At 42.2% G+C, this 23,037-nt stretch overlaps 1 protein-coding gene across 9 annotated transcripts in view; it reads left to right on the forward strand.

Annotated features, from left to right (window-relative positions):
- Positions 1-10,893, forward strand: part of LOC137756575 (NACHT, LRR and PYD domains-containing protein 12-like) — a 51,130-nt gene extending 40,237 nt beyond the window's left edge. For all 9 annotated transcript variants that reach the window (XM_068532931.1, XM_068532929.1, XM_068532930.1 and 6 more), the window contains 8 exons: positions 133-303; positions 419-589; positions 2,196-2,375; positions 3,070-3,240; positions 3,349-3,519; positions 4,209-4,379; positions 4,498-4,668; positions 8,810-10,893. In XM_068532931.1, coding sequence (XP_068389032.1) covers positions 133-303; positions 419-589; positions 2,196-2,375; positions 3,070-3,240; positions 3,349-3,519; positions 4,209-4,379; positions 4,498-4,668; positions 8,810-8,891 — 1,288 coding nt within the window. In that variant the 3' untranslated portion in view covers positions 8,892-10,893. The remainder of the gene's footprint in view (positions 1-132; positions 304-418; positions 590-2,195; positions 2,376-3,069; positions 3,241-3,348; positions 3,520-4,208; positions 4,380-4,497; positions 4,669-8,809) is intronic.
- The last annotated feature ends 12,144 nt before the right edge of the window (positions 10,894-23,037 follow it).

Raw genomic sequence — 23,037 nt, forward strand, 5'->3', positions numbered from 1 at the left:
AGCACAGTGGTAAGCATCTGATAGATTAATTATTGAATGAATTTAAATAATTCATTACATCGGTAAGGGACAAACAGGTACCTTTAAAGAGAGTTCTGTTTTCTTCTCTGAAATGCCTTCTTCTCCACACAGACTGATTTTCTGCCACCTCACAGCTTCTTATGGCAGAGACCTCGCCTTAGTATTTGAAACCAACCAATATCTGACAGATTTGGAATTTGTGAAAAATACCCTGGAAGATTCCGGAATGAAGCTTCTGTGTGAAGGATTAAAACAGCCAAACTGTATCTTACAGACATTGAGGTAACTGAGAGCAGGAGAATTTGTTGTCTGTGTTCATGTAGTTTTTTTGTCAATTTCTTTTGTTTTGGGGGAGAGCATGAATAAGGTAATGAGGTCATTCTTCTGTTCTCTGAAGGTTGTACCGATGCCTTATCTCTCCTGCTTCTTGTGGTGCGCTAGCAGCTGTTCTCAGCACCAATCAGTGGCTCACTGAGCTGGAATTTAGTGAAACAAAACTGGAAGCTTCAGCTTTGAAATTGCTCTGTGAAGGCTTAAAAGATCCAAATTGCAAAGTACAGAAGCTCAAGTAAGTTGTCACTATTAGTTTCCATACTGCAAGAAAAAATTTAAAAATATGCAGCTCAAGATGGATGTTCTAAGATCAAAACACATTTCAAGGAGTCATGGAGAGGAAGAATAAAAGTGGCAATAACGAAAACCCACACTTACTGAGCAATTACTTTGTGCTAAGCATTCTGCTGAGTGCTTTGTATACATGATTTCCTTTAATGCGCACAACAGCTCTGAGAGATTCAGATTACTATCCCCATTTTAGCAGATGAGGAAACAGAAACCCAAGTTCAGAAGGCTAAATAACATGGCAAAGGCACAAGTAGAAACCCAGATGGGTCTGACTTCAAAGTCCATGTAGTGACCATAATAAAAAATTTACCATATATGTATTAGTCAGGTTTCTCCAGAGAAGCAGAACCAAAAGGATGTGTATAAATATATAGAGAGATTTATTTTAAGGAATTGGCTCACGCGGATTATGGCAGCTGTCAAGTTCAGTATCTGCAGGGTAGGCCAGCAGACTGGAGACACAAGGAAGAGCCAGTGTTGCAGTTCAAGTCAAAAGGCAGTCCGCTGGCAGAATTCCATCTTCTTCCTGGGAGGTCGGTCTTTCTCTGTTAAACTTTCAACTGATTGGATGAGGCTCACCCACATTATGGAGGGTAGTTTACTTTACTCAAAGTGTACTGATTTAAATGTTAATTTCATCTAAAAAGTACCTTCACAGAAGCATCTAGAATAATGTTTGACCAAATATCTTGGTACCATGACCTAGCCAACTACTTGACACATAAAATTAACAATCACAGTATATATGTGGGGTTTTCTAAAGTAAAAGCTCTTTAGCATTAAAGCTTTCTAAATCCACTTTGAAACTCATTTTTTTGGCAAAATACCTCTATTTAAAATTTCCAAGTTGGGGAAATATAGATACGTGATGTCCTTATGAGCCCTCTTCAAGACTGAGTTTGGAGCCTGGTAACTCAAGAGAAAATTGAAGACTCAGAGGTTGTAATGTATATCATAGAAATTCTTGAAAGTGATGGAAGGGAAAGTTGATGGGAAATAGTTCAAGGAATTGGACTACCTAATATGGAGAAACAAAGGTTGAGAAGACGGGAAGGTCAGTAAAAAACCACTCTTTGTGCCAGAGAAGAAATGTTATATGGATGATGGTGATGAGCTGGGTCTCTCTAAGGACGGCAGATTAATTAGTAATGAACTTATAGACAAAAGAAAAGGAAAGGAAAGATCTTTTGACTGTAAACTTTATTAAGGATGATTATAGCATTTTCCCCTGTGATTCGAAAGAAGATATGAGATAGAGTGCTAAAATCCATGCAGGGAATTAAAATGAGATTAGGTTGTGTTGATATTTCCTCCCAATTCTTTTCTTTTTGGGGGCAGTCAACATGTTTTGAGTTCTCATTGGGGGACACAGTGTTGTGGGAGCAACGTACAAGTCCCTCTTCATGGGTAAAAGGGGGTTGTGACATATTCAGGGTTGGGGGGTCTCGTATGGGTGAGCCTGTATTTTCTTTGCTCATGATGTTTTGCGGGTAGGGAGTAGGATGATAAAGTGGCCAATTCTGTGTCTGTTCATCTTTCTTTCTCTCCAGGTTGTGTGCTAGCTTTCTCCCTGGAAGCTCAGAGACTATTTGCAGATACCTTGCCTCTGTTCTCATCTGCAATCCAAACCTCACTGAGCTGGACCTGAGTGAAAATCCCCTGGGGGACACAGGGGTGAAGTATCTTTGTGAGGGTCTCAGACATTCCAACTGTAAAGTAGAGAAACTAGAGTAAGTTTTTTAGAACTATCATCTGGCATCATCTTATAACTATTGAACTTGTTAAATGCCTGCTGTGTGCCAGGATCTATGCTTGGTGCTTGCCAGCAGTTATTTCACGTAATTCACTCCTTGAAATAACTATATAGGGTGGGTTTTCTTACCCCATTGTACAGATGAGGAAACTTTGAGGACTGGGGGGAAAAGTGACTTGTCCAAGGTCACACCATTAAGAAGTGGTATAGTCAGGATGTGACTCCAAAATCTATCTCCATACCCCATGCTCTTTCCAGTATACTGCCATCCTGTGTGTTTACAGGAGTGATGCTAATTAAATATTAACTCTGTAAAGAATACTACTATGTACCCAACACTGGGCTAGACGTGAATGGAGTTATCAGAAGCACTACAAGTGACAGGGCTGCCCTTAAGGACACACAGATATGAAACAGTTAGAGAGCAACACAGTTCAACGTGTAATCAAGTGCCGAACACTGTAGAATCATTTAGAAATGCCAGATGAGCCCAGGGAAAGGGAGGAGGTCACTGTGGGTGGAGACCTCAGGAGGAGGCTCTGTGTAAGTGGTGGGCCAGGAGCTGGAACTTGAAGGACGGCTAGGACTTAGCTAAATGGGGAGGCTGGGAGAACATTCCCAGGAAGCTAAAGGACAGCAGTGGCTGATTTTTCTTCTTTGTCTCTGGGTAGCTTGAGCACATGTTACCTAACAGATGCTAGCTGTGTGGAGCTCTCTTCTTTCTTGCAAGTGAGTCAGACTTTAAAAGAGCTGTTTGTGTTTGCCAATGCCCTGGGGGACACAGGAGTACAGCGTCTCTGTGAAGGTCTGCGGCATGCGGATGGTATAATCGAGAATCTTGTGTAAGTGTCTGCTTGTCCTCGTCCTGCTCGTGGGCACTGGCATTTGAGGTTCAGTGGGACTCCCTGCTGCCATGGTTAACAGCCACCTTGGTGTCCCCATCCCTCCAGGCTTTCCGAATGTTCCCTCTCTGCAGCTTGTTGTGAGTCCCTCGCCCAAGTCCTGAGCTCTACCTGGAGCCTGACAAGGCTGCTTCTAATTAATAACAAAATTGAAGATTTGGGACTGAAATTGCTGTGTGAAGGATTAAAACAGCCTGACTGTCAGTTAAAGGATCTGGCGTAAGTATCGTGGACAAAAGCCGCAGGCAGAGTTCCTTGATGTTTCAGCAACTCCCAGAATTAAATGATTTTTTTCTGGCCTGGTGATATAATCTCTGAGGAAACAATAAATGAAGACCCAGATAATTTAGGGGGAATAAATCTTCCCCTCTCCATAATCTCTGTTTGGCCCTGGCCCAAGGGATTTTTTTTTACACGACACTCTGATTTTCTTTTCTTTTCTTTTTAAAATAAATTTATTTACTTATTTATTTATTTATTTTTGGCTGCTTTGGGACTTCGTTGCTGCGCAGGCTTTCTCCAGTTGTGGCGAGCGGGGGCTGCTCTTTGATGTGGTGCACGGGCTTCTCATTGCGGTGGCTTCTCTTGTTGCGGAGCACGGGCTCTAGGCGTGCGGGCTTCAGCAGTTGTGGCACGAGGGCTCAGTGGTAGTGGCACGCGGGCTCTAGAGCGCAGGCTCAGTAGTTGCGGCGCACGGGCCTAGTTGCTCCGTGGCATGTGGGATCCTCCTGGACCAGGGCTCGAACCCGTGTCCCCTGCATTGGCTGGCGGATTCTTAACCACTGCACCACCAGGGAAGCCCGACACTCTGATTTTCTAATGTGTTTTTCTAATGGGTAATCCCAATACGTAAAGTGACCCAATGCAGATGAAATGATGCCAACCTTATCTACCTTACTTCCTGGCAGACTGTGGACCTGTCACCTGACTGGAGAGTGTTGTCAGGATTTGTGCAATGCACTGTACACCAATGAACACCTACGAGTTCTTGACCTCAGTGACAATGCCTTAGGGGACGAGGGCATGCAGGTGCTGTGTGAAGGGCTGAAACACCCCTCCTGCAAGCTACAGACCTTGTGGTAAGTGCACAGAGACTCTTTGTACCCTGGGCTCTTGTTCCAGGCTGTATATGAAATGGAGGGTCACTGTGGAACTTGGTAAAACCAATTTCTTTCTTGAATCCCCAATCCCCCATAGGCTAGCAGAATGTCATCTCACAGATGCATGCTGTGGAGCCCTCGCCTCTGTCCTCAGTAGAAATGAGAACCTAACGTTGCTAGACTTAAGTGGAAATGACCTTAAGGATTTCGGAGTTCAAATGCTGTGTGATGCGCTGATTCATCCAATATGTAAACTACAAACGTTCTAGTAAGTTACTGTGGTGGGGGAAGTGGGAGAGAGGGGGTCAGGACAGGCACGTTGGGTTTGATCATAGTCACTGCAGTGAGAAAAGAGAAGAAAAACTGAGGGCCGGCCACGCCTAGGCAAAATATCAAAGTAAGTGAAATTACCAATAGGCCTCTTCCTTGGACACAGGGACAAGGAGAGAGGTAGAGAACAGGTAGTGCTGGATCCCATTGCTAAGAAAAGCAACAGGGTGTAGGAAAAAGAGCATCAGATCCACATTCTGCTAGGTCTGGCTTAAATACTAGGTCTAGCATCTACTAGCTATATGACCATGCTTACTTAACCTCCCTGAACTTGAGTATCCTTGTCTATAAAATGGGGCTAACATGAGTAGTACCTGACTACCTGGTGTTAGCATGGGGATTGCATGAAGTGAGACGTTAATTATGAATGTGCAGCCCCTGGCACATAGGAGGTACTCCAAAAATGTTAGACCCTTTCCCTTTCTTCTTCTAATACCTGCCAGAGGGCTTGATGTGTACATTTTGAGAGTCTTCAAGACTCAGGGGGATGAAGCTGTTACAGAATTACAGTTACAGAAGGTGGAGGTCTTCACCCTTTCGGGTCAATGTCCATCTGCCAGCTCAGCAGGCTGGCATAACACACAAAGTGATTCTTAATTAGGATATAGCTATGCTCTGTTGGCAGCTAACCAGTTGCCAAATGGCCATTTATTTCTGGCATTCAGAACTGGAACACATAATGGAAAATAAAGGCTGAGTGCAAAAATTCCACATTCCAAAGCCAATTTGATGGATTGAAGCGTAAATGAAAACAGCATAAAGGCCTGATTACAAGTCTGGCTGAAACAGAAGCTGGTTCTCTACTAGCAAAGTGAAGTCTGTTAGACTCGAGACTGTGGTGATTACTGCCCAGGAAGAGGGAATTATTCACAACATAATAAGCCTCAGGGGTTTAGGGACCTCCCTGGTGTCTTTCTCAGAAAAGGGTGACTGGAGTCTGCATTTTCAGTAGGTTGAAATAAACTCAACAATCAATCCTAATGTTTCTTTAAATATAGAGTAATTTAATGTGGTAGCACCCTATGGTGTGTAAGCTTCAGCAAAGGTCCTAAACGACATCACAGAGAAATTATTTTGTGATGCCATTATTTATTTTTTATTGTAAATTGTTGCACCGTTTCCTGTTTCTCTCACCCTTTGTCTTTTAACCAATGTGCTTCCATTGTGTTTTCAGGCCAGCCTTCAAACCCTTGTAATTTGTCAATCTACAAGTTGATAGCAGTGTGCAATAGTAGCTCAAAATACAAAATAAAGGACACACACACACGCACACACAGAGTAGACACCATTCACTGACCTCAAATAAATTTTGAACATCAGAGTGTATATAAGACAGCTAACACTGAAATCAATAGAAATATATACTTGCCCAAGTAAAGTGAGAGGAAACTGTTGATCGTTTAATGTGGTGGTGGGCAAGAGAGGGGATAAATCCAGGAGAGCCTCCTAAAAGGGGAGTCTTGTCTGAAAATTGGAAAGGCTGAAGGAACAAGGTTGTTTTCTAAGAGCTGCTTCAGTGTGAGGTCTGAATCTTATTCCTCATTGTATTTTCCCCATAAACTTTCTAGTTCAGTGCTTTGCGTTTAGTAAATGCATATAGGAAATCAGTTATTAATTTAGAGCATCCGGGGGCAAGGCAAGGAGACAGTTGATGATATGTTCAGTAAAGACTAGGTATCTAGACCTTCAGAAGATTGAGGGAAAAAAAGAGGTTGTGGCCTCAGAGGGACAGTGCTCACCTTCACTCGTTTTACAAGCACTTGCTGAGTATCTGCTATGTGCTAGGCAAATGTGCCAGGTGCTGGGAGACAAGAATGAGTAAGATGAGAGACATGATTTGTACTCTTTAGGGACCAGTGGACCTAGTGGTAGAGACAGGCACATAAACTGATGAATGCAGTAGGGTAATCATGAAATCTTAAGGGAACCATGGCAGGAGACAACTCACCCCGCCCAGGAGGCTCAGGGAAAGATTCCTGGAGGAAGGGCCACCTGAGTTGAGTCTCGGGACTATAGCCAGGGACATAGGGGTAAGGATGGAGAAGGGTAGTCCATGCTCAGGAGATAGCATGAGCAAAGGTAGACAGACAATAAGCAGCATGTTTTGTGGTACTTGAGGGGGATAGAGGTGGGAAACCTCTAGGAAGTTCGCTATTGTTAGAGCATAAAGTGCAAAGCAGAATGTGTCAAGGAATGAGACTGAGGGGGTAGGCAAGGCCTTGTATGCCATGTGTGATTAGTAAGATCTGTTTGCAGAATTCCGGGTTCGAATTCAGTTGTCACTCTTTTCTTTCACATATCTGAGTAGTAGTACATTTGGGGGCCTTTCCTCACCTTCCCAAAACTGGTTCCAAGGATGGAGCCAGTTTTGCTTCCAAAGCTGGTTGGAGAATCAGTCCACTGCTACTGCTGTTTCTTACTGCCACATGGGGCTCATCTTGAGAACTGGTGATCCTACCCAGTCCCACAGAAGCTTGGTGACTGGATGGTGATGCCCTGGCTGGTGTGGATCCCTCCCAGCCCTGCAGTGCCGTTATACTGGGACTCCAAGGTTACATATATTTTAGTCCACACCCAAATGTGCAGTCATTGTTCTCTAAAGTACCATATGTGTCAGAGTGTCTGGGTCTAGAAGAGCTCTTTGAATCAGCCACAGGTATGTATGTGTGAAGCCAGTCCTTGCCCACAAAGATGTAGGCCCCTGAGTTGAGTCAGGAGCCCCACTTAAGCCTTCTTCTTTCTTCAAGATACTTTATTTTTGGTGCCTTGGTGCCTTTCCCAGGCACTGGGCCTTGGATAAAGCCCCCTAGATCACCCTGACACATGTTCCTAATTCTAAATTTGGAAAGAAGGGGTTGAGAGTAGGTGGTCTCTTAACTCCCAGAAGACCTCCAGGCTTCCTAAGCATATTGGCCTGCCTCTTCTCCAGCAGTGAGTTATACATGTCAGGAGGTAAGACAGCTTTTGCTAAGTCATTCAAAAAATTCTAAAGTTCTTGTTACACTTCCATGGCATTAAATGTCTACTTACCCTACAGTTGCATAACTAGCAGGGCTACTCATTTCACTTTGCTAGATAAAGATTAGCTTCTATCTATTAAAAACTAAAAACTGTACCTCACTACACACTTGAAAGAGTTTATACCTAATTTGGTAGTCAATAGATTTTAATCAGGGATACACATGTGGAGTTTGAAGTGCCTGCAGGACATTGTGGGAAGTTTTCTAGTAGGTAACAGTTGGATATAGGAGTGTTCCCTGGAGGTGATAGCTGAAGCCATGGCAATGGATGAGATCCTCTAGGGAGAATGAGAAGAGAAGAACCTCTGAGGAACATCTCTTGGGAATTAGCCCTGGGCAGTACCAACTTTTAAGAGGTGGGTATGGAAAGGAAAACCCATGGAGAAAACCAAGAGAGAAAGGTGTCCTGGAGGCTATGGAAAAAGTGAGTTTCAAGGAGGAATTGCTCAACAGTGTCAAATGCAGCAGAGATTTCCAAAATGATGAATACTGAAAAGTGTCCTTTGGATTTACCAATTAGGAGGCCATAGGTGACCTTGTCAGGGGCTGTTTAGTGATGCGATGGGGCTGGAAACCAGATTGCAGTGACTTGAGAAGATGGAAGATAAGGAAGTGGAGAAGGAGTGGAGACTACTTTTTCAAGACTTTTGTGAGAAGGAGAAGAAATGTGGGGTTGTAGGCTGGGGAGGGATTCTTCGTTTTCTTTTTTGTCTTGTTTTTTAGGATAGGCAAATTTGTAAGCTGAGGGAAAGGAGCCCATAGAGAGGGAGAGGTTATAGATACAGGATCGGGAACTGATGGACTCATGGAGCAGGGCCTTGGACAAATGCAGGGAGGGATAGGAGTGAGAGTTCAAGAGGAAGTTAAGCATTTTCTCTCTTGGGATCCGAGGAAGGGAGTTAAGGCTGAGGGAGAAGGTAGATACTGGAGTGGATGAAGTAACTGAGTGGTGTTGTGGTGCAAGTGTGAATAGGAATCTTATCCTTAAGAACAGGAAAGAAAGGTACTGAAGGCGTCTGTTGGCTTGACTTGACACAAGATTCTTTTCATTTTTCATAGCATTGACACGGATCATTTACATGAAGAAACATTCAGAAAAATAGAAGCTTTAAAAATGAGCAAGCCTGGAATCACCTGGTAGTTTCCAAGGAGAGCCCCTGAATCAGCTGCATATAGACCTCCTCTGTCTGGCACCATCTCTAACAGTTGTGCAGTATTCTTGTTCTAAACCTGTTAACCTTTGCTGAGGACGCTAGTGTGAAACAAGCAGCAGTGATTGCTATTTCTTACATAGAACCATCCACTAAATAGGATGTAAAAGGTGGAAGCACCTTAGTTGAAATGTCTTCAGCAATAATACCTTACATTCTTATATTGTGTTACAATGTTTACTGTGTTTTTACAAAAACCTTCCAAGGTCGGAAGATGAGGCTCAGAGAGGTTGTGACGAGCTCCAAGTCACACAGCTCAGTGGGAGAGTTGGGACTAGCATCCAGCCAGGTTTCCCAATACTCAGACAGGGCAGGGAAACAATAGAAAAAAAGACATGTGAAGGAGTCCACTTAAAGAGACAAGATACCTGAAATGATCAAAGAACAAGAGGGTGGACAAACACATGTTATATATTATGGTGCTGACTTTAAGTAAAACTGTAATTCACAAAAGAAAGTGAGAGGAATGAGTTGGGTTAATAGATAAAGGCTTCATCGAGGTGAGACTTAATGTGGGCCTTGAGAATGAATAGGATTAAGATGCGGGGAGATATACTGGCCAGTGGCTATAAGACTGCAGGCAAAAGGGCTATGTTTGTGAGCAGCTCACCAGAAGCACCTAGGGAGAGAGAAATATTTGCATTAGAGTTTCTTGAGCTGCCACAGTATTCATATCCTAGGCTCCTGAGGGTGCTCTCCAGTTCCCAGGCTCCACTCCCTTTCTGAACTTTTAATACCTCCCCCATGTGTTTGTTCTTGTTCTTGGACTCTTATGACTGACTCACTACTCATCCCTCACAGCGTATTCCATAGCCTAGCATGGATCCTGCACAACCCCATGTTTCTATCTCTGCCTGGCTTCCACAAAACACTAGATGAGACAAGTGGAGAAAGGGAGCGCCAGGCAAGGAAAATAGCACAGAGCCTGTGGGACCGACAGAAAAGTAGGCTGACCTGATTAAGGTGTAGAGCTGTCTCTGGAAGCTACTTACTAGCTGTGTGACCCTGAATAAGTCACTTGGATTCTTGGAGCCTCAGTTTTCTAATCTATAAAATGGGGGTAAATTGACATTAACCTTGCAGGGCTGCTGTTCCCAGCATGGTGCCTATCCCACAGTAGGTACTGATTAATGGTAGCTGTATGTATGAGTGTGTACCTATAATATAGTTGAGCTGTGTAGTCTTTGAGCCCCCAGACTGTGTAGTCAGTGTGAACTGTGCATTTGAACTAAATGTGTGTGCTGGAGGTGGTGAATCTAGTGGGGGAAGAGACACACAGTGGAAAGTTATTGCAAGCGAGAGGTCCAGCTCTCCATGTCCTCATCTATCATCAGGTATTGTTCCCTGCTGCCCTAGGAGGTGGTAACTCTCAGAGACCCGGTCTGGCCTGAGAAGAATGGTCAAGGTAGCAATTTGTTTCCAGTTTTCTCAAGTTCTTCTTTCCCTTTAGTTATTTAACACTTATTTATTGAGGATTTATTATGTGCCAGGTTTTGTGCTAAGTGTTGGCTTTACAGAGGTGAATATGCCTTTTTCTGTGCACTTTCCTTACTATGTTCTCTGACTGCCCTGGTCCCTCTGTCAGTCTGGTGAACATCTGATAAAATTCAGTCACGTTAAGAACTCAAAGGTATAATGTTAAATGAAAAATTGCAGAACCCTGTGTGTGTGTGTGTGTGTGTGTGTCCTGTTTGTGTACAAAAGGATAAATATGCATGTGTATGTATGTGTCCAGAGTATGTAAGGAAGGATGTATACAAGAAATTGCTAACAGAAGTTACCTCTGGCAAGAGGAAGTTGGCAAGCAGGGGCATTGGGAGAACAGGAAAGGAACTTTTCATTTTCATCTATAGCCCTCTGTTTTACTTGATTTTTACCATGTGCATGTATTACTTTTATAATTAATAAACTTGATGTTAAAAATAAAACTTATTCATACTGAGGAGTTATTTTTCTTCTTTTAAAACATGACAATTTAGAAGAAAATACAGGGCAGTCATTTATAAACATGACATAAAAACCCAAAGGAAGAGAAAGATCTGACAACATCAAAATTAAAAATTTCTTTATGAAAAAAAAATCACCATAAATAAAATTAAAAGAATATTGATAAACTGGAGGAACATATTTGTCATGTGTATAAAGACAAGACTAATGTCTGTATATATAATAACAAATGTCCAAATATAAATAACAAGTCAGTATGAAAAACAAAACATAGAGGACTTCTACTTCCAGCAATAATGAAGTAACAGTGAGTGGATTTACCCTCGCACGCGAACGATTCAAAAAATGGGCAAAATATGGGAAACAGCAGTTTCCGGACATTGGATAACAGGCAGGGTTGGGACAAAAAATAGCAAGATGGTAGTTTTGAATAGAACTGTATCAGTAGTCATATTAAAGTCAGTGGTCTCACAGCAACCCAATTAAAAGGCTGAGGTTGGTAGAATGGAAAAAAATATTTTTTAAAGACTCAACTATATGCTGCTTATAGATAATCCATTTTAAATATAAAAACAAATAGGTGAAACATAAAAGATGGGGAAAGATACACTATGTTAACATTATTTTTTAAAAAGCTAGAGTGACTATATTATTATCAGAGAACGTACACTGCAAAGGAAAGAATATTAACAGAGGTAAAGCGGGCCATTTCATAATAATGTGGCTAATTCGTCATGAGGACATAACAATCCTAAAGATATGTGCATTTTAGTAACATTCAAAATACATGAAGAAAAAACTGACTTGAGAAATAGACAAATCCATAATTTTAGTCAGAGACTTCAATATCTTTCTCAATAATGGATAGACCAAAAAGACAGAAAATAGGAATATGGAAAATTTGAATAACACAAATAATATAGTTGACCTAATTGACATCTATACAACACTCGACCCAACAACAACAGAAAACATTCTTTACAAGTACACATTGAATATTTACCATGATAGACCATATCTGGATCATGTAACAAGTCTCAGTATGAAGTTAAAGGATGCAAGTCATACAAAGTGTGTTCTCTGACCACAACGGAGTTAAGTTAAAAATCAGTAAAAGAAAAATACATGGAAAGTCCTCCAAATATTTGGAAAGAATTACACACTTACAAATAATCCATGGCTCAAGAGTAAGTCTCACGGGAAGTTCAAAAGTATTTTAAACAGAATGAAAATGAAAACATGAGACATACAGATTTGCGGGATATAGCTAATGCAGTGCTTAGAAGGAAATTTATAGCACTAAACAGCTATTTCAGAAAAGAAAGGTCTTAAATCAATGACTTCAGGTTACATAATAAAAAACTAGAAAAAGGAGATCAAATTTAATCCAAAGTAAGCAGAAAAAAGGAAATAAAGATAAGAGCATAATATATATTGTATGATTCCATTTTTATAAAATTCTAGAAAATTCAAAGTATTCTTTAGTGACAGCAGATTAGTGGTTGCCTAGTGGCAGTTGAGGAAAGGAAGGGATACATTATAAAGGTGCACAAGAAAACATTTGGATGTGATGGATATGCTCATTATCTTGTTTGTGGTGATTATTTCAGTCAAAGCTCATCAAGTTGTACTCTGAAAATATATCTAGCTTTTTGTATGTGAATTGTACCTCAACAGAGCTGTAAACACATACACACACAAACACACACAAACATGTCTGAAAGAGTCATTTAAGAACACCAGTTGGCTAAGCCCCTTATTCTGCAGATAAGGAGCCTGGGATCCAAAGAGGTCAAGGTCACACAGCCAATTCATGATAAGACTGAGATTAGAACTTGTGTCCTTATTCCTGGTCTTGCTCATCTTAGTATACTAAAGGCAGAGCTCAGATCAAAGGAATAAATTGCAAATGGTTGGTCTTCAGTCTTTTGTGGCATACCAGTGGGAGGGAGACATGTGCATGATGAAAAGGGGTGATTTCCCAGGGTTCTTTTAGTGATGTGCCGGAACTGGCTCATACTGACTGGTGAAAGTTGATGGTTACATTTTCAGGAATTTTGCAATCCGTTGTTAAAGCCATTATTAAAAAATCACATGATATAAACTTGCAATTACATAAATTTTATTAAAGGTAATAAATATTCTAGACTCATGACTTCCTACTTATTTTTATCACATTTTACTATCATCTGTGCTCTTGAGGTAATTCACATCTGTTGTATTTGTGTAGTGGAAATGTTAAATAATGGTGTTTTACTCTGCATCTCTTCGGTAGCTTGAAAATGGCCATAATGGGAGTGTTTACAACACAGAAATGGGCAAATGCTACAAATTAGGGATCCCCCTCCTCCTCCTCCCCAGGAGAGCTGGTTGTTAAAACTTTACCAGCACATTTTTGCCTTAGAGCATCACTTTCCCTGCCATTCATTTAAGACTGGCCTGGAAGGCAACCCATCAGTACCTAAAGTCATGCTAGATAAACAGTGGGCAGTCAATAAATGTTTGAGGGTAACTTAACTAACCATCCCAGTTTATTCAGGACTCTTGATTCCTGAACATCCCAGGAAACCCCTCAGTCCTGGGAAAGCCAAAATAGTTGATCACCCTAGTGTTGGTGCACTTTTTTTTTTTTTAAAAAAGGAACCAGGTGGGTAAATCAATTGAAAGCTCTCTCTATTCTTGGGAAAGTAGCTTCAATATATCTCTTTCTGTGAGCTAACTAGTGGCACATTTGTGCATAAAGCTCCACACTTTACACAATCTCAGTAGTATCCAGGAGGAAAGATAGGACCTTACATGTGATAGGTGTTCAGAGATGTCCACTGGTGGTAGATGATTGCAGAGAGGCAGGCCTGTGATGGGAATGGAGGCCCAAGGATGGTGGAAAGCTGGAGTCTGGTCTACCAGCTGGTGACAAATGCAGGTGGCAACAGACTCTGGATCTGAGGCAAGCAGGGGTTGGGGAAGCCTCAAAAGAAAAAGGATCACAAAAGGTAGTGTCAATGAGAGTGATAATGAGTGTGAATACAAAAGGAGGTGGCTGCAACTTTGAGGTGTTTATTGTGGTTGTTAGCACTTTGAGGGCATCAAAGGAGTTTATTGGGAAGCACCTGCCTATTCCACTTTGTTTTCCTTTTCTTCTGTTCAAGACTCACTCCGCCCAAGGGCTAAGTAGGCAGTTGCCTGTGCAGCATGGGAAAGTTTTCTCTGTCCAAAGACTTTCCCCCTTCTGCCCCTTCCCCACCACCCAGACCTGTAATTTTTATAAGCCAGTCTCTCTCATGAGTTAAGGTGCTCAAAAGTGCTGTGCAGGGAGGAAACAAGAAACTATTGCCAGCCTGTTAACATCCCACCTCAGGTTAGTAAGTTAGTTCCTGATTGGTTTCCAAGAGTCTAGAACATACAGAACATGTGAGCTAGGTGGTAAGAACAGGAGAGGGGAAAGTTCTAGAGCGCTGACAGACAACACGGAAGCCTGTCTGGGCATATCAGTAAAAGCCTAAATTGGAAAGAGAGGTAAATGACCTTGGCGTGGAAGGGAGTCACCACAGACAAATGTCACCCACTTCTCAGTTTTGTTTATGGTTGATTGTTTCTCTTGCTCACTTAACTCTTTCTTGCTTTTCCAATCCAGGAAATCTTCCTTGAAAAAGTTCCATTCTGGGACTTCCCTGGTGGTCCAGTGATTAGGACTCGGTGCTTTCACTGCGGTGGCCCTGGGTTCAATCCCTGGCCAGGGAGGGAACTAAGATCCCGCAAGCCACGTGGCACGGCCAAAAAAAAAAAAAGTTCCATTCCCTAGTGTGAATGTATCACACACTCGTTCACCAAGGCTCTCTCTCACTTAATGCCCATCAGAACGGAGGGAGGGGGGAGGCATGCCCCCTTTTCTGAAAGAAACAGATAACAGTAGTAGTAGTAGTAGTAGTAGGAATTACTGTTCAGGAACTCAGCTGTGACAGGCATTGTGCTTTACTATATATTCTCATTGAATTCTATGAAGTAGATATTTATTTTCTTCATGTTCTATATGAGATGCAGAGTGGTTAAGTAATTTGCCAAAGGTCACACAGGTAAGTGGCAGAGCCAAAATTCAAACCTATCTCACCCCAAAACCTGCACACTTCATGTGGACTCTGGCTAGGGTTGGAGGAAGAAGGAGGTAGACATAAAGGGAGAATATTTTCATTCAACACATGTGTATGCACTACTTACTATGTGCTGGGTTTATGGGGTATAAAAAGATGAGTAGGCACAGTCCTTTCCCTTAACAAGATCTCAGTTGAACAGAGGGGATATGTCCACTGTTCTAATAGCTCTACTAGAAGGCAGAGTTTGATCAGGACCATAATATAATAATGATAATAGGAACCAGTTATTGAGAGCAAACCATGTGTCAGGCACTACGCTAATGTAGTCTGCATATATTTAATCCTTGTGACAACTCTGGGGCGATTACTGCATTTTACAGGTCCGGAGACAAGGCTAGTAGAGGCTTCATTAACTTCTGTGGCTCAGAATAATGTGTTACTGGGCCTTCAGAGGCAGGAGAGGACTGGGCTGAACATTCACTTACGCCTTCCTTTCGAGTGAACTAAATGTATATGCACCCACCTCAGAGCCTACAGACCAGAGCCACCAGCTGCTTCAAGATCATGCATACCTCATCCAGCACTTGGTCTGAAGTACCTTGTCACTATACTTTCGTTGCATTTAGAACCTTGAGAACAGTGAAGGCCACCAGAGTTCATCATTGGCCACCACCACAAATGCGCCCCACCAGCGTTTTTTTGTTTAAAACCATTCATTCGTTACGATTGTACTTTGCTGCCACTGGTCTGTACACTTTCAAATAGATAAAATGATACATTTTATGTTATGTGTAATTTACCACAATAAAAAACATTTATTACACAAAATGTTCACTTTTATACAGAGTTTAATAGGCATTGCAGGTTTACAGAAAATCACTTTCCTGCACAAACAATTTCAAAAGCTGAATAGTATAGAGTTCATAATCAGGACAACAGAGCCTTTTCCCAGGAGACCGGCTCCGCCACCACCTCAGCAGTTTGGGAGAGCAGCCTTGCTGCGATCATATCTCACATTCTCATATAGTCATACCTCATTTTATTGTGCTTCTCAGATATTGTGTTTTTTACAGATTGAAACTTTGTGGAGACCCTGTGTTGAGAACAGAACTGCACCCATGTGAGACGATAGAGTTAACCAATAAACGTTGTGTGTGTTCTGACTGCTCCACGGACCAGCCATTTCCCCATCTCTCTTCCTCTCCTTGAGCCTCCCTATTCACTGAGACACAACAATATTGAAATTAGGCCAATTAATAATGCTAAAATGTTCTCTAAGTGTTCAAGTGAAAGGAAGAGTCACATGTCTTTCGTTTTAAATCAAAAGCTAGAAACAATTAAGCTTAGTGAGGAAGGCATGTCAAAATTCCTTAAGCCAAAGTCCAATCCAGAGCAAGGCCCTAACTCTCTTCTATTCCATGAAGGCTGAGAGAGGTGAGGAAGCTACAGAAGAAAAGTTTGAAGCTAGCAGAGGTTGGTTTACGAGGCTTAAGGAAAGAAGCCATCTCCATAACATAAAAGTGCAAGGTGAAGCAGCAAGTCCTGATGTAGAAGCTGCAGCAAGTTATCCGGAGAATCTAGCTAAGACAATTAATAAAGGTGGCTACACTAAACAACAGATTTTCAATGTAGATGAAACAGCCTTCTATTGGGAGAAGATGCCATCTAGGACTTTCATAGCTAGAGAGGAGAAAATACCTGGCTTCAAAGCTTCAAAGCTTCAAAGAACAGGCTGACTCTTGTTAGGGGCTAGTGTAGCTGGTGACTTTAAGTTGAAGCCAATGCTCATTTTAGGATTTCAAAAATCCTAGAGCCCTTAACAATTATGCTAAATCTACTCTGCCTGTGCTCTACAAATGGAACAACAAAGCCTGGATGACAACACATCTGTTTACAACATGGTTTACTGAATATTTTAACCTTACTGATGGGACCTACTGCTCAGAAAAAAAATATTCCGTTCAAAATATTACTGCTATTGACAATGCACTTGGTCACCCAAGAGCTCTGATGGAGATGTGCAATGAGATTAATGTTGTTTTTCTGATTGCTAACACAACATTCATTCTGTAGCCTATGGATCTAGGAGTAATTTTGACTTTCAAGTTTTATTATTTAAGAAATACATTTCATGAGGCTATAGCTGCCATGGATTGTGATTCCTCTGATGGATCTGGGCAAAGTCAATTGAAAACCTTCTGGAGAGGATTCACCATTCTAGATGTTGTTAAGAGCATTTGTGATTCATGGGAAGAGGTCAAAATCAACACTAACAGGAGTTTGGAAGAAGTTCACTCCAACCCTCACGGATGACTTTGAGGGGTTCAAGACTTCAGTGGAGGAGGCCACTGCAGATGTGGTAGAAATAGCAAAAGAACTAGAATTAGGAATGGAGCCTGAAGATGTGACTGAATTGTTGCAATCTCATGATGAAACTTGAATGGATGAGGAGTTGCTTCTTATGGATGATCAAAGAAATTGATTTATTAAGATGGAATCTACACCTGGGGAAGATGCTGTAAAGATTGTTGAAATGACAACAAAGGATTTAGAATAGTATTGACGCATAAACAGCTGGTAAAGCAGCGTCAGGGTTTGAGAAGATTGACACCATTTTTCATAGAAGTTCTATTGTGGGTAAAATGCTATCAAACAGCACTGCATGCTATACAGAAATTGTTTGTGAAACGAAGAATCAATTGATGTGGCAAACTTCATTGCTGTTTTATTTTAAGACGCAGCCACCGCGACCTTTAGCAAACACCACCGTGATCAGTCAGCAGCCATCAATATCAAAGCAAGCCCCTCCACCAGCAAAAAGGTTACAATTTGCTGAAGGCTCAGATGATGGTTAGTATTTTTCAGCAATAAAATATTTTTAAATTAAGGTATGTACACTGTTTTTTTAGACATGACACTACTGCACACTCAATAGACTACAGTACAGTGTAAACATAACTTTTTTTTCAATGTGTAAGATTCCTTTATTCTGAGACATCCAAAAGATACATCAAGTAAACTCACTTTGCTAATATTTACTGAGCATATGCTGTGGGTGGCCAGGAAGTGATAGGGGAGGGGGGTGGACCAGCCTCAGACACAAAACCTCCAGGGACATGCTGTGGGGCCATGTGACAGAGAGGGCATTTGGGCTTGGCTTTTTTTCCGAAACCAAAAAAAAAAAAAAAATTGTGTCACTCCATCTATTGCAGTATTCACTTTATTGCGGTGGTCTGGAACTGAGCCGCAATATCTCCAAGGTACGCCTGTACTATTTTGTGCTTCTTCTCCTCAGCCCTTCTTCCCATGATTTCTTTCCCTCGCAAATATTTGTACTGTGTCCCTCAGATCCTTTGCTGAGTGATGAACAAGCTCTCCTACATGCTCTTCCTAGTCACCATCACCAAATGCTACTCACTCCCCCTTGCCCTAGCTGACTCTGGCACTTTGCCAAGGACACTCATTTATAAGGACCGCAGGAGTGACTTGCAGCCTCCTGCTTTTTTGAGGCAGCTTCCGGGCCATTGTTTCTCTGCCCTGCTGGAAACACAACATTAAGTCACATGCTAGTCTAATCATCTACCACAACCTCATTTTTGTTGTCTAGACACTGTTCATGCCCTCAAAGTAAATCAGGCATTTTAGCTTTTAATACACAGCCTTCCTTGCCAATATCATGTCATTGTCCTGAGGGGCTTCACTGTTCACCTGTTTTATTCATCCAAAATTTTGGCCTAGCAGTTCTTGACTTCTTAAAACCTAATGACTGGGACCTGCCTCCATTTTATTTATTTTTTAATTTTTATTTTATATTACAGTATAGTGGATTTACAGTGTTGTGTTAGTTTCAAGTGTATGTTGATCTCTTTTATTATGGGCTGAATGGAGTGACTTTGAGGAAGACAATTTTTTTTTGTTTTTTTAATTTAATTTTATTTTATGTTGGAGTATAGTTGATTTACAATGTTGTGTTAGTTTCAGGTGTACAGCAAAGTGGTTCAGTTATACATATACATATATCCATTCTTTTTCAGATTCTTTTCCCATGTAAGTTATTACAGAGTATTGAGTAGAGTTCCCTGTGCTATACGTAGGTTCTTGTTGATTATCTATTTTATACACAGTAGTGTGTCTATGTCAATCCCAAACTCCTAATTTATGCTTCTCCCCCCACCTTTCCACTTTGGTAACCTTAAGTTTGTTTTCTAAATCTGTGAGTCTGTTTCTGTTTTGTAAAGAACTTCATTTGTATCATTTTTTTAGGTTCCGCATATAAGTGATATCGTATGATATTTGTCTTTCTCTGTCTGACTTAACTTCACTCAGTAAGATAATCTCTAGGTCCATCCATGTTGCTGCAAATGACATTATTTCATTCTTTTTTATGGCTGAGTAATATTCCATTGTATATATATGTACCACATATTCTTTATCCATTCATCTGTCGATGGACACTTAGTTTGCTTCCACGTCCTGGCTCTTGTAAATAGAGCTGCAATGAACATTGTGGTACATGACTCTTTTTGAATTATGGTTTTCTCAGGGTATATGCCCAGTAGTGGGATGGCTGGGTCGTATGGCAGTTCTATTTTTAGTTTTTTAAGGAACCTCCATACTGTTCTCCATAGTGACCTGCCTCCACTTTAGTCACGCTCTTTCATGGCTGCTCTCTTGACTTGTACAGCCCAATACATTAGCCACTAGCCACAGGTGGCTATTTATTTATTTATTTTAGACAGGGCGAGGGGAGGAGCCAGGATATAGAGGAGTTTTGCAACAAAGGCCAGGTAGTCGGGGACATCAAAAGATTACTGTTAGTAAAGCAATTATACTCCAATAAAGATGTTAAAAAAAAAAAAAGAAAACCCAGACATCTCAAGTTAATGAATTTAGCGCTTTTTAAATTGTTTTGTATTTTTTATTGGGGTATAGTTGCTTTACAATGTTGTGCTACCTCCTGCTGCACATGGAAGTGAACCAGTCATATGTATACACATATCCGCTCCCTTTTGGATTTCCCTCCTATCCAGGTCACCACAGAGCACCGAGTAGAGTTTGCCGTGCTATACTGCAGGCCCTCACTAGTTATCTATTTCATACCCAGCGGCATATATATGTCAACTCCAATCTCCCAATTCATCCCCCCACCCCGCTTTCCCCCCTGGTGTCCACACATTTGTTCTCTACACCTATGTCTCTATTTCTGCTTTGCAGATAAGTTCATCTTACCATTTTCACGTGTGGGAAGATGCAAGAGTCTGGGCTCATTGAAATCATTCCTCTGATAGGCACCTTAGCTCTCTAGGGCCAGTATCCTGTTCTTTCCCATCCTGAGTCCACCCAGGGCTCACTGCTGGGGCGGGCTATAGTGGTTGAGGGCATCCTTTATTTGCTAATATGGCAGGCACCGTTTTTCATTCGCAGCTCCAAATACCTGTTTGTACCCTCATCCACAACACCCGCCTGACTGCCTACAGCAGCTCCCTGTTCTCCTTGGGCCCCGGAAGCAGCTCCCAGCCCACACTCGCTGCTCAAATGCAGCTGTCTGACCCACAGCCATTTTCCATCCAATTGCTGCTCCCCAAATACGCTTCCTAGGCAGCTGGAATTATGTCCCCTTGCATCAGAGGCCCATTTTGGTGACTTTGGAATTTGTCTGTAGCAACTCCAACTAAAGTACGGGCAAACTCAGGTGCAAAACTTTTGAGTCCCTCGCCCCCAGTATCAGGTCAGGAAAAGCCCTGCAGGCCCTGTTTGCATACTTTGCTCCTGGTCCCTCCCCTCGTCCCCCCCCCACGCCCCCCTCCCCCCGTGCCTCTGTGTGCACGTGCAGTTGGCTCTGGCAGCCATATTGTCTCCCTTTTGCTGGTGGTGTGTCGGCGGTTATGTTGTCCCCAGGGGCTGCATGGGTGTGTTTGTGAGTGTTTCTCCTCGAACCCATCAGTATTAGTGCAAGAAGGTTTGGTGACCTTATAGTTTATTGTCCCAGCCAGGTTATAAAAGCAGTGCTATTAGTCTTTACACCGTGACAAAACTTGCCCCGCGGGGAGGTAAGTCCCTGACCTGCGTGGGGCCAGCTGTGATCTATGGTCACACTATTTATACCCTTATAAATACGAGGGTACAAAATCAGGGGTAAAAATATCCGTATGCAAGCAGGGGTTCTGGCCCAGAAAGGCAGTTTGAACCTCTTGGTAATAAGTCTGAGTCGATTGCATTAGTCTTTTGCAGTACTGAGTTGTATCTGCTTGCAGCGAAGTGGAGTGGAAAATCAGGGTGTAATGCCCAGTCTCCACTAATCTGTCTGTGATATAGTCATAAAGTGACAATGTCTGCCAAAAGGAAAGAGCGCCTTAGGGCCAACGAGACTACCTTAGGCCAAGGTAGATATAAGTATTCAGAAAGTTTAGGAAGTTTTAATTTTGAAACCCCATTAGCTCAAGTAGTCAGTTCCAGCAGAAAGCAAGGTGAGATTGGAGCTCCAGCCCTGGAGACCTCCTGGCCAGGGCTGGTCTGTGAGCTGGAAGGGGGGTGGTGGCCAGTGGCTTCGGTACTTCAGTGACCTGGAATCCTTGACACTGCAACCAGTCCGGTCCTGGCCCTGAGGCAGTGGTGACCCCACCCACGTGACCTGAAGGTTGTATTGGCTTCCCTGGGTCCTGACCACACCTGCAGCTGATGGTCTCCCAGCCCACCCTGGCCAGGCCACCAAGGATGTGGCACCTTTGGGCAGTGAGCTTGGTGGGGCAAGAAGAATGGTGGCAGCCCAAGTGCTAGATGGGCTATGAGGAACCCTGAGGACCGGAGAAGGGAGATCAGCATGGGTGTCAGCTAGGCCACTTCAACTTCAGACCATGGACCTACACACTTCTGAGGATCTGGTGTGACCGCTGTTTCCCAGTTGGAGGAGATGCTCCTTGGCCCTGGCAACAATGAACAAAGGCTTTGCCAGAGCAGAAGCCTGCTGGAATCCTGAAAGAAGACAAGTGGAGGGGTCAGTAGCCAATAGGTGGTCTCCATTCTACCAGACCTTGATAATGGAAAAAAGAAGGGGTAAGATAACATACCACATTTGGTCAATAGGAACAGTAAGGGAAGATTTTCTGTCTCTTGTTTGAAGTCCTGTGTATATAATTGAAAAGGTTTCTCTTAACTTTCCCCCAAACCATTAAAAAGAAAACTTATTTTGCTATATCTACACAGACCATCTAGCAGTAAGGACTCTTGTAAATGCTCCAGTTTTTCCCTCTTTTTAAAAATTAAGTTTTGGGGCTTCCCTGGTGGTGCAGCGGTTAAGAATCCGCCTGCCAGTGCAGGGGACATGGGTTCGAGCCCTGGTCCGGGAAGATTCCACATGCTGCGGAGCAACTAAGCCCGTGCACCACAACTACTGAGCCTGCACTCTAGAGCCCGCGAGCCACAACTACTTAGCCTGCGTGCCACAACTACTGAAGCCCGTGCGCCTAGAGCCCGTGCTCCACAGCAAGAGAAGCCACCACTCGCCACAACTAGAGAAAAGCCCTCGCACAGCAACAAAGACCCAACGCAGCCAAAAGTAAAGTAAATAAAACAAAATAAATAAATTTTAAAAATTTTAAGAAAAGTAAAAATTAAGTTTTTTGAGATAAATTTCGCTATTTTAACCACTTTTAAGTGTACAGTTTAGTGATTTTTCGTATATTCACAATGTTATGCAACTATCACCACTATTTAATTCCAGAGCATTTTTGTTACCCCAAAGATAAATCCTGTACCCTTTAAACAGTTGTTCTCCATTCTCCCCCTGGCAGTCACTAATTCGTTTCCTGTCTCTATGGACTTGCCTACTCTGAACATTTCATATAAATGAAATCGGACAATATATGGCCTTTAGTGTCTGGCTTGTTTCACTTAGCATAATGTTTTCAGGGGTCATCTATGTTGTAGTATGTATCAGCACTTCATTCCTTTTACTTTTTCTTCAGCTAGGACAACAAAAGAGATGATTTATTTTACATGTGTTACATTCAGCCACAACTGAGAACAGAACTAGCCCATA

The sequence above is a fragment of the Eschrichtius robustus genome, chromosome X (genome assembly GCF_028021215.1).
Source record: "Eschrichtius robustus isolate mEscRob2 chromosome X, mEscRob2.pri, whole genome shotgun sequence".
NCBI lineage: Eukaryota > Metazoa > Chordata > Mammalia > Artiodactyla > Eschrichtiidae > Eschrichtius > Eschrichtius robustus.